We start from the raw sequence: 13,043 nt of genomic DNA on the forward strand, positions 1-13,043 counted from the left end.
CATCAGTTCACATTTATTTTTCCCTTTTTCTTTTTTTTTTAAGAGACAGAGTCTTGTTCTGTCACCCAGAATGAGAGTGGTGTGATCATAGCTCACTTCAGCCTCAAACTCCTGGGCTCAAGCAATCCTCCCACCTTAGCCTCCCAAGTACCTAGGACTACAGACACATGCCACTGCACTTGGCTATTTTATTGTATTTTTTGTAGAGTTAGGGTCTTGCTTTCTTGGCCAGACTGGTCTCAAGCTCCTCACTTCAAGCAGTCCTTCTGCCTTGGCCTCCCAAACTGCTGAGTGTGACCAGTTGTGCCCAGCCCAGTTTACATTTCTGATCTTTGCTCCTGGTGACACACTAAAGATTTTTTCAAGGATTCTGCAAAGCAGAGATCTGCTTCTATGGCTGTGTCTAAGAGAAGCTTTCTATTGAATATTCTTATAAGAATACCATCTCCAATATCATTTGTCTTTTTCACAGTCTGAACCTGAGTCCAGGAAACCTGGATTCTAGTCACTGCTCTACCACTAATTAGCTTTTGGCATTGGGCAAACCATTTAACCTTGCAAAGTCTACATATCTTCACCTCTAAAATGGAGATGTAATATAATTCCTGCCCTACCAGCTTCAGAAGATTAGGTATCAAATGAGATAATACATGTGAATGCATTTTGGACATTTAAGCTGTGGAAAGATCAAGATATTAAGATTTTCCTTTAATATTTTTAAATTTGTACTACATATATTTTTGTTGTTCTTATTCTTGCTGCTGCTGCTGCTATTTTAGTATGCTCAGTTTCTTGGTAGATCTAGATCAGCAGTATTCAAAAAGTCATCTTTCTGGGAATTAACCATCATTAATAACTATAAATATTCAAGAGAAATTTGCTCTTTAATAATTTGTCAGATAAAACAGCTTTAACTATTTTTTTAGCCTCTGAAGCCAGTGGCTTTGGAATAATAACCATCATTTATTACTATATTCTACTCCATTGTCTTTTTAAAAATCCTCACAATTACCCTGCAAAGTAATATTATCTCTATTTAACATGTGAAGAAACTGAGCCTCAAAGAAACTGCATCTTGCCAGACTTCTCAAAGCTAGTGGTTGAACAAAAATTCAAATCTGAGGTTTTTAAATTCCAAAGCCTGTGCTTTACCCTGCCCACTCCACCATTCTCTCACTTTTTGTTGTATACGTGAGCCCATTGCTTAATTTCCAGAAATTTTGTTAGCACTTCTAGCAAGTATGTGAAAGCAAATCTATCATTTTCGAAATCAAATTAATAATGTGTTGTGGAGCGAGACCAGGCAACCCGGGTTCAAGTCTTGTACCTTGGGCAAGTTACTTCCTTGTGTCTCAGCTCCTCATCCATAAAGTAGGAACAGTAATAGCACCTACCCTTATAATTGTTCAGGGGATTAAATGAGTAAATAGATGTAAAGCCCTTAGAACATAGTAAGTACATATTAAATGCTAAATAATTTAAAATTCATGTATAATAACCATTTCTTCTAGCTTCTTTCTTGCAATATTATGTGCTGAGCCAGCTTTTGGCTTTTTCTTTTTTTCCTGTTTGCAGAATAGGTATACTAGAATAGTCATTGATTTTACTGATCAGCTAGTATTAGATTTAGAAAAGGCAGTTTTGATCTACAGTACCTTAGCCATTTACTCTTAATCCTGTACTATAAACTAGACAGGGCAAAAGGTAAGAGCTTTGATCTGATGCTCACAAGCCATCATGAACTCACCAATTCTTTCATTTGTTTTTGGTTAATTTAGTAAAAAATAAAATTACAAATGATCTGATACTGAAAATATTTAAGGGTTAATTTTGTGTGGTCAGGGTTTTCAAGGATGAATTGCAATTTGATTTCAAATACAAAAGTGCTTTTCTTCTAACCAGTCTGTTGGTATATTCTCCCCTGCAGAAACCAGTGAAGGTGTATCCTTGCAACTGGGAAACACGAAAGATTTTATTATTTCATTCGACCTCAAGTTCTTGACAAATGGAAGCGTGTCCGTGGTTCTAGAGACCACAGAAAAGAATCAGCTCTTCACTATACATTATGTCTCAAATGCTCAGCTAATTGCTTTTAAAGAAAGAGATATATACTATGGCATTGGGCCCAGAACTTCATGGAGCACAGTTACCAGGGACCTGGTCACTGACCTCAGGAAAGGAGTGGGTCTTTCAAACACAAAAGCTGTCAAGCCAACCAAAATAATGCCCAAGAAGGTGGTTAGGTTGATTGCAAAAGGTAAGGGATTCCTCGACAACATTACCATCTCTACCACAGCCCACATGGCTGCATTTTTTGCTGCTAGTGATTGGCTAGTAAGGAACCAGGATGAGAAAGGTGGCTGGCCAATTATGGTGACCCGTAAGTTAGGGGAAGGGTTCAAGTCTTTAGAGCCAGGATGGTATTCTGCCATGGCGCAAGGGCAAGCCATTTCTACATTAGTCAGGGCCTATCTGTTAACAAAAGACCATATATTCCTCAATTCAGCTTTAAGGGCAACAGCCCCTTATAAGTTTCTGTCTGAGCAGCATGGAGTTAAAGCTGTGTTTATGAATAAACATGACTGGTATGAAGAATATCCAACCACACCTAGCTCTTTTGTTTTAAATGGCTTTATGTATTCTTTAATTGGGCTGTATGACTTGAAAGAAACTGCAGGGGAAAAACTCGGAAAAGAAGCAAGGTCCTTGTATGAGCGTGGCATGGAATCTCTTAAAGCCATGCTGCCCTTGTATGACACTGGCTCAGGAACCATCTATGACCTCCGTCACTTCATGCTTGGCATCGCTCCTAACCTGGCTCGCTGGGACTATCATACCACCCACATCAATCAGTTGCAGCTACTCAGTACCATTGATGAGTCCCCGATCTTCAAAGAATTTGTCAAGAGGTGGAAAAGCTACCTTAAAGGCAGCAGGGCAAAGCACAACTAGAGCTCACAACCAAAATTATACTTCAGCCTCTGCCGTACACAGAAACTACAGGCTCTGTCTCAGGAGAGCATAGGCACATTTTAAAAGGTTATGTACTAGGTTTTTGTGGATTCTATCAAAGTGATAAGTGATCCTTAAAACCAGCCTTCTAAAATAATTGCATTCCATGGGTTGGGTATTTAGACATGTAGGTGGCATTTAGAACACAATGTTTAATCAATGGGCTGAACAAAGATGTTTCACTTTGCCTTGCCCATCACCCTATACAGTTTCGCAGATAGTCTAGTCACTCTTTGTGAGAAAGATAATGGTAAGTAGTTGCTACTGGCCAACTGTCTAGCACTTACCTGAAAACTTAGTATGGAGCTCTTTTAAAATGTGATTATTTATATTTATGTTGAAAGCAGACTTTAAAAAAATAATGTGCTGTAATACAGTAAATATGTACTTGTAGCCTGGATAGCAGACTGTGTTCAACTTTTTAAAAAGATGTTTCATTTCTATAGATTAATTTCTTGGGAGCAAATGAGTATTTGTTGCATTTGTTCAATTTGTTGTATATGGTGAATATTTAATTATGGTTTTCTTGAAATGTGTAAATTAAAAACACAACCAGTGTTCAGGCTTCACAGTTATATAATGTAAGCACAACTAAAATGAAACCTGTTGACTGCACAAGAAATTACAAAAATGTTTCTGTTTTGAAACTTGATCTACAATCAGTAAAAGTTTGATAATCAGTGTATCCCTCCCCAACCCCCATTGGGACAGTTTCTTTTTGTCACTATCTAGAATTTTGTATTTTATTTCAGACTATACCTTGGAGTTTTGTATATTTTGAGAGAGATATTTTTGGGACATTATTTCGGAAACTTATTACAAATCTAAATTTGGAAAGGAGCTAGTAGCTTTAAGGCCACCACCATATTTTATTTTTTTAGGATTTTTCCCCCTTTAAATAAAAATATTAGATCAAATACTACATACAAGAATCATAGCAAAGTTTTTTTTTTTCCTACCAAGATCATTCTTGATCATCAGCTTCCCAAACTAGTGAGTCTGTGCATCATTGGTTTTTTTTTTTTATTTAATTTTAAGTTATTCTAGCTATTAGATAGAAGAGATGTTACTGCATTTATGTGTAATCAGATCTTTATTTAGGTATATATATTCTCCTATACCGCACATAAATAGATTTCAGAGCCCCCATACAATGGGCAGTGTCTGCTATAGGGCTTCAGGCATTAAATAAAACCGAGGGATGTTGATTTTGCTGTGACAGTACACTAAATCAATAGTATATCTTATACAGTTTGAAAATATGATACCCTACACTTTCAGGGGACCGAGTCTGACAAACACAATGCATTTATCTGTGACCTGTATCAAGTGCACATTTAGGAGCCAGGTAGGTTACCTGCTTACACACTATATTTTAATTGAATTCAAACTACCAAGCACTACTTAGAAACTGGAAAACATATATATATATATGTTAGCATCAAAGAGGGCAGAAGCAAAGAAGATACAGATCTGCACTGAAGACATTAAACTGACCATAGAAAAGTAAGCTTGAACTCCCAATTGATGTGACCACACTCTTCTTAATTTTGCTCACAATAAAAACACTTTTGAGTTATTAGGCTTACCCCTAGCTTTTGATCTTTGCATTTCATATATGTTAGATGTCTCAGCAAGAATATCTGGTCTCCCCTAATTTTTATTCCCAGTGCCGATGTGCAAAATAAACTTTCTCCAATCTGGGAACCTTTCTTACTTCCCCATATTTGTTATTATTAAGAATGGTTCATACGTCTGCTTTGTTTGCATACTGGTCTTCAGATTATGAGACTCGATGATAACAGTATGGTACTGCTTCTGTGACAAATACCGTGCCTTAACAATGTGGCTGTCCTTTTCCACTGAAGAAGGAAAGACTTTTTGATCTAGAAATAGCGTTGTGATTTCCTTGCTGTTGGTTTTACACTGCCTTCCACATTGCAACAGCAACTCGATTTGTCTTGTGATGCCAGAATTTGCTAAGAGGAGGAGTTGAGCCTATAGCAGCATTGTCAGTACAGACCAGTGGTTCTCAAACTTTAAAATGCCTCAGCATCACTTGGGAGCTTATTGAAATGCAGATCCCAGAGTCAGTAAATCTGCCTGTGAAGTCTGATAGTCTGCATTTGTAATGAGCATTCAGGTGATTCTGACGCAGGGGAGCTGGGGGCATACAGGGAGGAACACTGCCCTACACTATCCATTGCATTTTTGCCTCTAAAGAGCTACAGAATTTTCTAGGGTTTTAAATTATGTAAAATGTTTACTTATTCTGAGCTTAGAATGGGGAGGGTATTTTTAAATTTTATTATTTTGTTTCTTTAAATTTTTCTTTGCTTTAAGATTATAGGTATTAGGTTTGTTTTTGTTTGTTCTGTTTTGTTTTTGTTTTTCCACTTATCTTGAGTTCACTTTGATGTTACATCTATTGCTACTTCATTTGTAAAACCAGCCAAAAGTTTCTGGATGAAGGTCAAGTTTGACCTTTTAGGAGTTACTGTACATAAAAGCTTCATCCAAGAACCATCCAGTGCACAGAAGCAAATGCAAAAATGACACAAGCACAACTCTCCAGACGTGGCTCCTTTTCCTTTCTCAGTGCAGACTCTCACTGAAAGCTGCTATTTTCATCCTCCTTGTGGTTGCTTTTCTTGTTTCTCTTCCACTGTACATGTGGGTTATATACCATGTGTTAAATATGCAATAATGTGTTTACAGGATGCCCTTCTGAAGGGTAGTCCTTTGTAAAGCTGTACAGACTTTGCAGTTTAAGCACAATGTGCACATGTTAGTTTTATATACAGCAAAACTTGATTTTTTGCAGATGGAAAGGTATTTTGTTTCTATACAAAGTAAATGGATTGTTTGTGCTTAATGTAAAGCCGCTTTATAAAATTGTAAAATAAAGTTTTTATCTTAAAAAGAATATACCTGGATATTTCTCTTGCTTCTCAAATTATTCTAAGGTTATTTGAGCCCAGCAAGCAGATTTCTGACCATTTCCTGTTCAACCCGTGACCAGAAGTCAAGACAACAAATGTAGTTCATCAAAGGCATACCAAGCCCTGTCAGACAATGTGTGGGAACAAATAGTATACATGGGCTTTAATCCTAAGGAGCCTTAGCCTACAAGGGGGAACACAGTGTATGCTAAACACTTTAAGAAAAATAAAATGCTAAATTGTGTGCTCAGGGAAGGTGTTAGGGAAGAGACAGAGCCTAAACTGGTGTTCCAGGGGTGGAGTCCAGGTGGAAGGCGAGGAGAGAGTAACCTGAGCAAAAACAGGTGCCCATGCCAGGTGAGAGGATGGCCTTTCCCACGCTCATTCAGACTGGGTAACCATTTTTTATTTAGATTTATGTGAGAGTTTGTCCCTCACATATTTTCTTTACTTGCTTCTTCAGAGCAATTAGCATTATTTAATGTTTACCTCCTTCTCAGAGAATAATGATTTAACCTCCCAAACAGAGAAAACCAGAGACCAGAGTCTGGCTTCATGTTATGTTTCATTGCACAGTATTTTTTGGATTATGAACATTCTGCACCATTTATATAATGGAATTACAATTGATCACCAATCAACTTTTTCCAGCTTATGGGTGCACAGATTTTGACAGGCTACTAATCAACATTCTTGGCAGCTTTTCCTTCTCCACCGTCTTCAGTTGAGAAATGGCCATAAGGTTGCAAGCAGTCTTGGGCTGAATGAGCTCTCCAGCTGCTCTTGCTTTGATTTTGCTGCTTGTAGCCAAACTGTTAATATTTTGGCTGTTCTGCCTTAGCACACTGAGCATCTCATGTTCATCTCCCCATTGCCCTTGAGAGGGGGTGGGCCCTCCATACTCCAGAGAACGAATTTGGTAGTCTGATGAGTGCTCCTTCCCTTCATAGCCACAGGCTCTGGCGGCCACTGTGTGCCTTGTGACCCTGCCTCCTCTGGCATGACTTAGATGAGGGGCTCATCCCCCTCACTCAAGCTGGCTGGCCAATCAGTCTTTTCGCCAGGAATTCAAAATGGGATGGATTAAAAAACTAAAGCAGATACACAGTGAAAAGCAGAGTTGAAAAAACAATCTTGACAATGCTCCAGGCCCTGGATCCAATGCCCTTCTGAGGCCAGCTGTATGCCTCTCAGGTTCCGTGAGATACTACTGTATCCTTAAGATAAATTCTTACGTTTGCTGAAGTTGGCTGGATTTAGTTTCTGTTACTTGCAACAGATGAGCCCTAATTAATAACATGTCTCCATTATAGAGGAAAATACAGTGTAAATTCTGCATTTTCCTCCAATCTGGACCCTATTGTATTAGCTTGCTAGAGCTGCTGTAATGAATACCACAGACTGGGTGGCTTACACCAGAAATGTATTCTTCTCACAATTCTGGAGGCTTGAAGTCCAAGATTAAGATGTTGGTAGGGCCGGGCGCGGTGGCTCACGCCTGTAATCCCAGCACTTTGGGAGGCCGAGGCGGGCAGATCACGAGGTCAGGAGATCGAGACCATTCTGGCTAACACGGTGAAACCCCGTCTCTACTAAAAATACAAAAAACTAGCCGGGCGTGGTGGCAGCGCCTGTAGTCCCAGCTACTCGGGAGGCTGAGGCAGGAGAATGGCGTGAACCCGGGAGGCGGAGCTTGCAGTGAGCTGAGATCACGCCACTGCACTCCAGCCTGGGCGACAGAGCGAGACTCCGTCTCAAAAAAAAAAAAAAAAAAAAAAAAGATGTTGGTAGGTTTGGTTTCTTCCAACACCTCTCACATGTCTTTCAGATGGTGCCTTATTGCTGTGTCTCAAGGTTGTCTCTCCAACTGTGTTCTCTGTGTCTGGGGCCCACTCATGACCTCATTTTACCTTAATTACTTCTTTAAAGACCTGTCTGTAAATACAGTCACATTCTGAGGTGCCGGGGAGTTAGGACTTAACGTGTGAGTGGTGAGGGGGACACAAGTCAGTCAGTAACAACCACTCAAAGTGTTGCCATTTAATTTGATGATGATCATTGAAGGACAAAACTCAAATCTCAAGGGGACATTAGTTGGGCAGAAATCTAGACTTGGGACTCAGAATACAGAGCTCCCTGGCTCAGCCATTAGAGCATCAAGAATTTACTCAGGCCAGGTGTGGTGGCTCACACTTGTAATCCCAGCACTTTGGGAGGCTGAAGTGGGCGGATCACCTGAGGTCAGGAGTTCAAGACCAGCCTGGGCAACATGGTGAAACCCCATCTCTACTAAAAATACAAAACAATCAGGTGTGTGGTGGTGCATGCCTATAATCCCAGCTACTCAGGAGAGTGAGCCAGGAGAATCGCTTGAACCCTGGAGGGAGAGGTTGCAATGAGCTGAGATCATGCCACTGCACTCCAGCCTGGGTGACAGAGTGAGACTCCGTCTCGATAAAAAAAGAATTTACTCTTTGACCCCATAGACTTCAGTTGCCTCATGGAACAATCCAGTAAATAGAGAACTCTACTCTCAAAGTTTGTAATAAACTAACAAAAGGTAACTACTAAATATAAGCAGTGGTAAAAACAACATAAACTTCTAGATTTTTCTTCTTCTTACCTGTATGCTATTTTCATTATCTCATTCCAAATGCAGAATTCTGGGGTACTGGGGTAGGGGTGGGGAAGTATGCATGCAGAGTATATAAAAGTGCAAGTAGTGGTGAGATTTTGTTTAATGATAATTTTTTAATCCCAAGTCTGCATTATTGTAACTTACAAATAGTCAACAATATAGGGATAAAATATTGATTTTCATTATACCAGCTCATTAAGGATGTCAAACTGAAAATGGATGTGAATGTAAATGTTGTATTGGTGATGAATTTGAATGTTTGCTGCTCAATTTCTGGTGAAAAGAGATACATTTACCATCTGGTAAGAATGATTGATAACTTGCATGCGTATGCTGCATTTCCTGAATGTTAAGTAGCAGCAACACTGTGTAATTTTGCTAATCCTTTTCTAGGAGGATTTCACAAAATGACAGTACTGCAAAGCAAGCCATCAAAGAGCAGTAGTAAAGAGAACAGCAAAAGGGACAGAAAAAAAGTCCTGTGAAGGACCAGAAATAGAGCAGTGGACTGGTATTAAATACTCAGTTTAGATAAGATATTCTTAAGCAACACAAAGCTCATTGCATCTTAAGCTTAACGTCAGAAGAGCTGGTGTCTCCCTGGGATTTTGCCCTGTTCTGTCAGCACCTAGTGAAATCACTGAGATAAGAATGGCTGCTCCATTTCAGTTCAGAAAATCTAGTAAAGAGAGTTCATCTCTTTGGGGACTAGAGCAGGAAGTAAATCTCTGAAGTGGGGTGAGGAAGAGGTCTTGTTTTTAAGCAAACACATAGCAAAGATGCATGATCTTAATTTAATGCCTGTTATTCTGTCATCTTTCCTTTTTAACACCAGCGAAGTTAAATCTCTGCAATTCAATTGAATACAGTGGGAGGCCCCAAACAGATTCCCAAATCCTATCCTATATGGCAAGATAGTCTTAGGGAAAGTGTCTGTCTATCTTCTCAGCTACTGCAGGCAACAGAGAGAGGCACTCTCTCCATCTGGAAATATCCATCAGAAGAAATTACCTGCGCAGCTTCTTGTGAGCTTGTAGTAGGTTTTAGTGTCTGGGTACAGGAAACCATGATCCTGGGTTAGTGATTCTTGCTAACGAGTATTTAGGAATAGGAAGAGGAAACAGGCACTATTACAGGTGCTCCTCAAACTAACTCTCATTAATTGCTCACCATGACTCTGGAAGACCAACTCCTGGTAGGTGAGAAAAGGAAACACTGCTGCCTAGTGTTCCATTATTGGAACGCTAAGCATGTGGGAGTTATTTATATCCTACTGCTCAAGGTCATCGCCAAGGTCCGGTTTTTCATTCATGCAAAAATTCAAAAAATTGTAACCTCTGGCATAAATGGGTTAAGGAGCTTGCTGAAGCTCATGCAGTTATTTTCACTACGTATTTATTGAACACCTTCCTACTAATTGTGCTACCTGCCAAAAGCAAAGATGAGACCTGTTCCTATCACGAGTCATAACTAGTCAACATAAAGAACCGAGTCCACAGCTGACTGGCCTGGAGTGCTCTTCTCTGGGGTTAAGCTTTGGATGGCCTTTCCTTTCCAAAATCACAGGCAGAGCAGTGGGGCCAACACGAAGAGCCAGAGTGTCCGATCTCCTGCAGTGGGTCGGGTTCTTGCTAGAAGACTCCACGGGTGTTCTTTCTAATCCTTTTGACAGCCTTGGGAGGAAGTATGTGAACTTCACAGATGGAAAAACAAACTCAGAGAAGTTAACAACTTGCCAGAAACCATTTAGTTATTTGACAAACAAGGTCTCAAGCCCAGGTGTGTCTGACTCCAAATTCCAAGTTCTGACCCATCGTCCCCAAGCAATAACTACAATCCACTATCTCCTGACTCCACCGTCTACACAGTGGGCTCAACCAGGGAGGCAGATCTCAGCCCCAGAGCTCTCCCACATTCTCCAGATAAGAAAATTAGTCCATTTCATCTGTGGACTCTATATCAGAACTGCTGAAATTGGTATTTGCTCCACTAAATGATTAGAAAAGTCCAGAAGCAGATACAGGAAGCTTTTTCCAGCAATTGAGTCTCTTAGCATGTGCCCCCATTTCTTCAACTTCCATTGACGTTATTTTTTGAATAACCCAACATAAAAACCCCTCTAGCCTCTCTCCAGCCTTCTCCTGCTATTTGCTGTCTTCCCTAGTGGACTTTCAAAAAGCTGCCTCTATTACAAATTAAAATGTACACAGCGTGTGTTTAATATGTGCAAATACACACACACACACGAGTGAATACACAGATGCACAGCAAACAGTTATCATGCCCTGTGCTGGCTGCAAGGGCCGCAGTGATGAGTGAGATGAAGTCTCTGCCCTCTCTGAGTCCATGAAGTGACAGCTTTGGGAGGTACACAATTTTATTTGCTGTGAAAAATGCAACCGTTTAAAATTTTACAAATTCCAAATTAGAGTTTGAATTAATGAGATTCCAAAGAACCTTCCTATGTTATACTTTTTAGGCTCGTTTCATGAAAATAATGAAATATTTTATCCTCAGAATGGCCCTAAGAGACTGGCCGAGTGGACACCTCCTCTCAGTGGGGGAGCAGCGGCGTGGGTGTGTGATGACTGTCTGGGGTCAACGTCCTGGTGACGGAGCTGGAGTAAAACCCTGGTCTGTAGACTTGCAGTTGGATTCTCTTCATCTTGGTGCCTTCACATCTATGGGAATCTGGAAAAGAGCTTCCTGGTGTGCACTCAGGCAGGGCCATGTCTTGTCTCCTTTGGCCCTAGGCTTGGCATGAAAGGAGAGGGGAAATGGGGCCGTTCTCTTGTGTTTCTGTTTCGCCTCGACTGTCAGCACTTCTCTGTCTCATTCCATCTGAGCTCTCACCAACAGGAACCCACCCAAAGGCCTGTCTACATGTTGCCTGGTTGTCTTATCTAAAGCTTATTTTAATTTTTAAAAATATGGTTTTTGTGGGGTGTGATGGCTTATGCCTGTAATCCCAGCACTTTGGGAGGCCAAGGCGGGCGGATCACTTGAGGTCAGGAGTTCGAGACCAGCCTGGCCAACATGGCAAAACCCTGTCTCTATTAAAAATACAAAAATTAGCCAGGTGTGGTGGAGCAGCCTGTAATCCCAGCTACTCAGGAGGCTGAGGCAGGAGAATTGCTTGAACTTGGGAGGCGGGGCCCCTGCACTCCAGCCTGGGAGACAGAGTGAGACTCTGTCTCCAAAAAATAAAAATAAAAAAATAAAATATATAAAATCAGATCTGACAATAGAACCAGCACACAGATGCTTCCCGATTAGCTGGGACTACATGCATGTGCTATCGTGCCTGGCTATTTTTTGTATTTTTAGTAGAGACAGGGTTTCACCATGTTGGCCAGGCTGGTCTCGAACTCCTGACCTCAAGTGATCCACCTGCCTCGGCCTCCCAAAGTGCTAAGATTACAGGCATAAGCCACCATCCCTGGCCAAAAATATTCCATCTTCAGGTGCCAATTACTCCATAAACTTTAAGATAGTTATATTTTATTCCTGGGGAATACCCTGCGTGCCTCCCCCCGATTCATGTTCGAGTAGCCGTGAGGAAAGCCTCGTCGTGTTGGGGGTCGACTGCCCCCTGCTGGCCAGCTGTGGGGTGTGCAGCCAGTGACTTTCCGTCTTCACATCTTAATGACTCCGTGGCTGTGTGGACACAGGATTGTAGGGGTAGGAGTGGAAGCAGGAAGTCTCCTAAGCAGATGGATGCCGGAGCTGTGGTGAGAGGGAAGGGGGGCTGAGGAGGGTTGGAGAGAGATGGGTTGATTAGGACACATGGCAGAGCCGGTGCAATGGCTGTAGGGAGTGAGGAGTAATGGGGAATCAAGGATGTCCAGCTGTGGATGGCAGAAGGGCCACTGTCTGAAGTGGGAAGTCTGGACATTCCCAAAGGAGTCTTTAAAGACTGGGTCTTCTCCTGAGCCTGAGAGCAGTGCTTCTTCCAAGGACACTGCTTCCATTTTAAGGTATGTGGAGGAAACAGGATTTGGGGTGTGTGTGTGCGCGTGTGTGTGTGTGACATTTCAGATGCCACTTTGTTTGCCAATGGGATTTCTGCCTCTGCCTCCCTGCCTGCAAGCCTGTGTCCACATAGCCAGCAGAGTCACTGTTTTGGGGAAAAAAAAAAAATCAGCTGTTCAAAACTCTCCAATGGCTTCCCATTGCCTGAAAATGGAATTGAAATTCCTCAGCAGGCCTGCAAGGCCCTCAGTGGGCTGTCCCCTGCCTCTACCCTCCCTCAGTCTCAGCCTCCCCCATCCCCCACTGGACTCCCTAGGAGGGCTTCATAGAGTGCCACGCTCCTCCTGCCTGGAACCCTGGCTCTCGAGTTTTCATGGGGCTTGCTGCTTCTCCTCACTCAGTCATCAGGTCCAATGTCAATTCCTTGGTGAGGCCATCTCTGCCCAGCCAGCCAAGGTGGACACTCAGGTGCTCCTTAT

The 13,043-nt window shown here is 41.6% G+C and overlaps 1 protein-coding gene across 5 annotated transcripts in view; it reads left to right on the forward strand.

The window, feature by feature from the left end:
* GLCE (glucuronic acid epimerase) overlaps positions 1 to 5,935 on the forward strand; it is a 122,286-nt gene extending 116,351 nt beyond the window's left edge. For all 5 annotated transcript variants that reach the window (XM_065548117.2, XM_005559917.5, XM_045395658.3 and 2 more), the window contains one exon: positions 1,928 to 5,935. In XM_065548117.2, coding sequence (XP_065404189.1) covers positions 1,928 to 2,952 — 1,025 coding nt within the window. In that variant the 3' untranslated portion in view covers positions 2,953 to 5,935. The remainder of the gene's footprint in view (positions 1 to 1,927) is intronic.
* Positions 5,936 to 13,043: the final 7,108 nt, after the last annotated feature.

Source organism: Macaca fascicularis, chromosome 7, assembly GCF_037993035.2.
Source record: "Macaca fascicularis isolate 582-1 chromosome 7, T2T-MFA8v1.1".
Taxonomy (NCBI): Eukaryota; Metazoa; Chordata; class Mammalia; order Primates; family Cercopithecidae; genus Macaca; species Macaca fascicularis.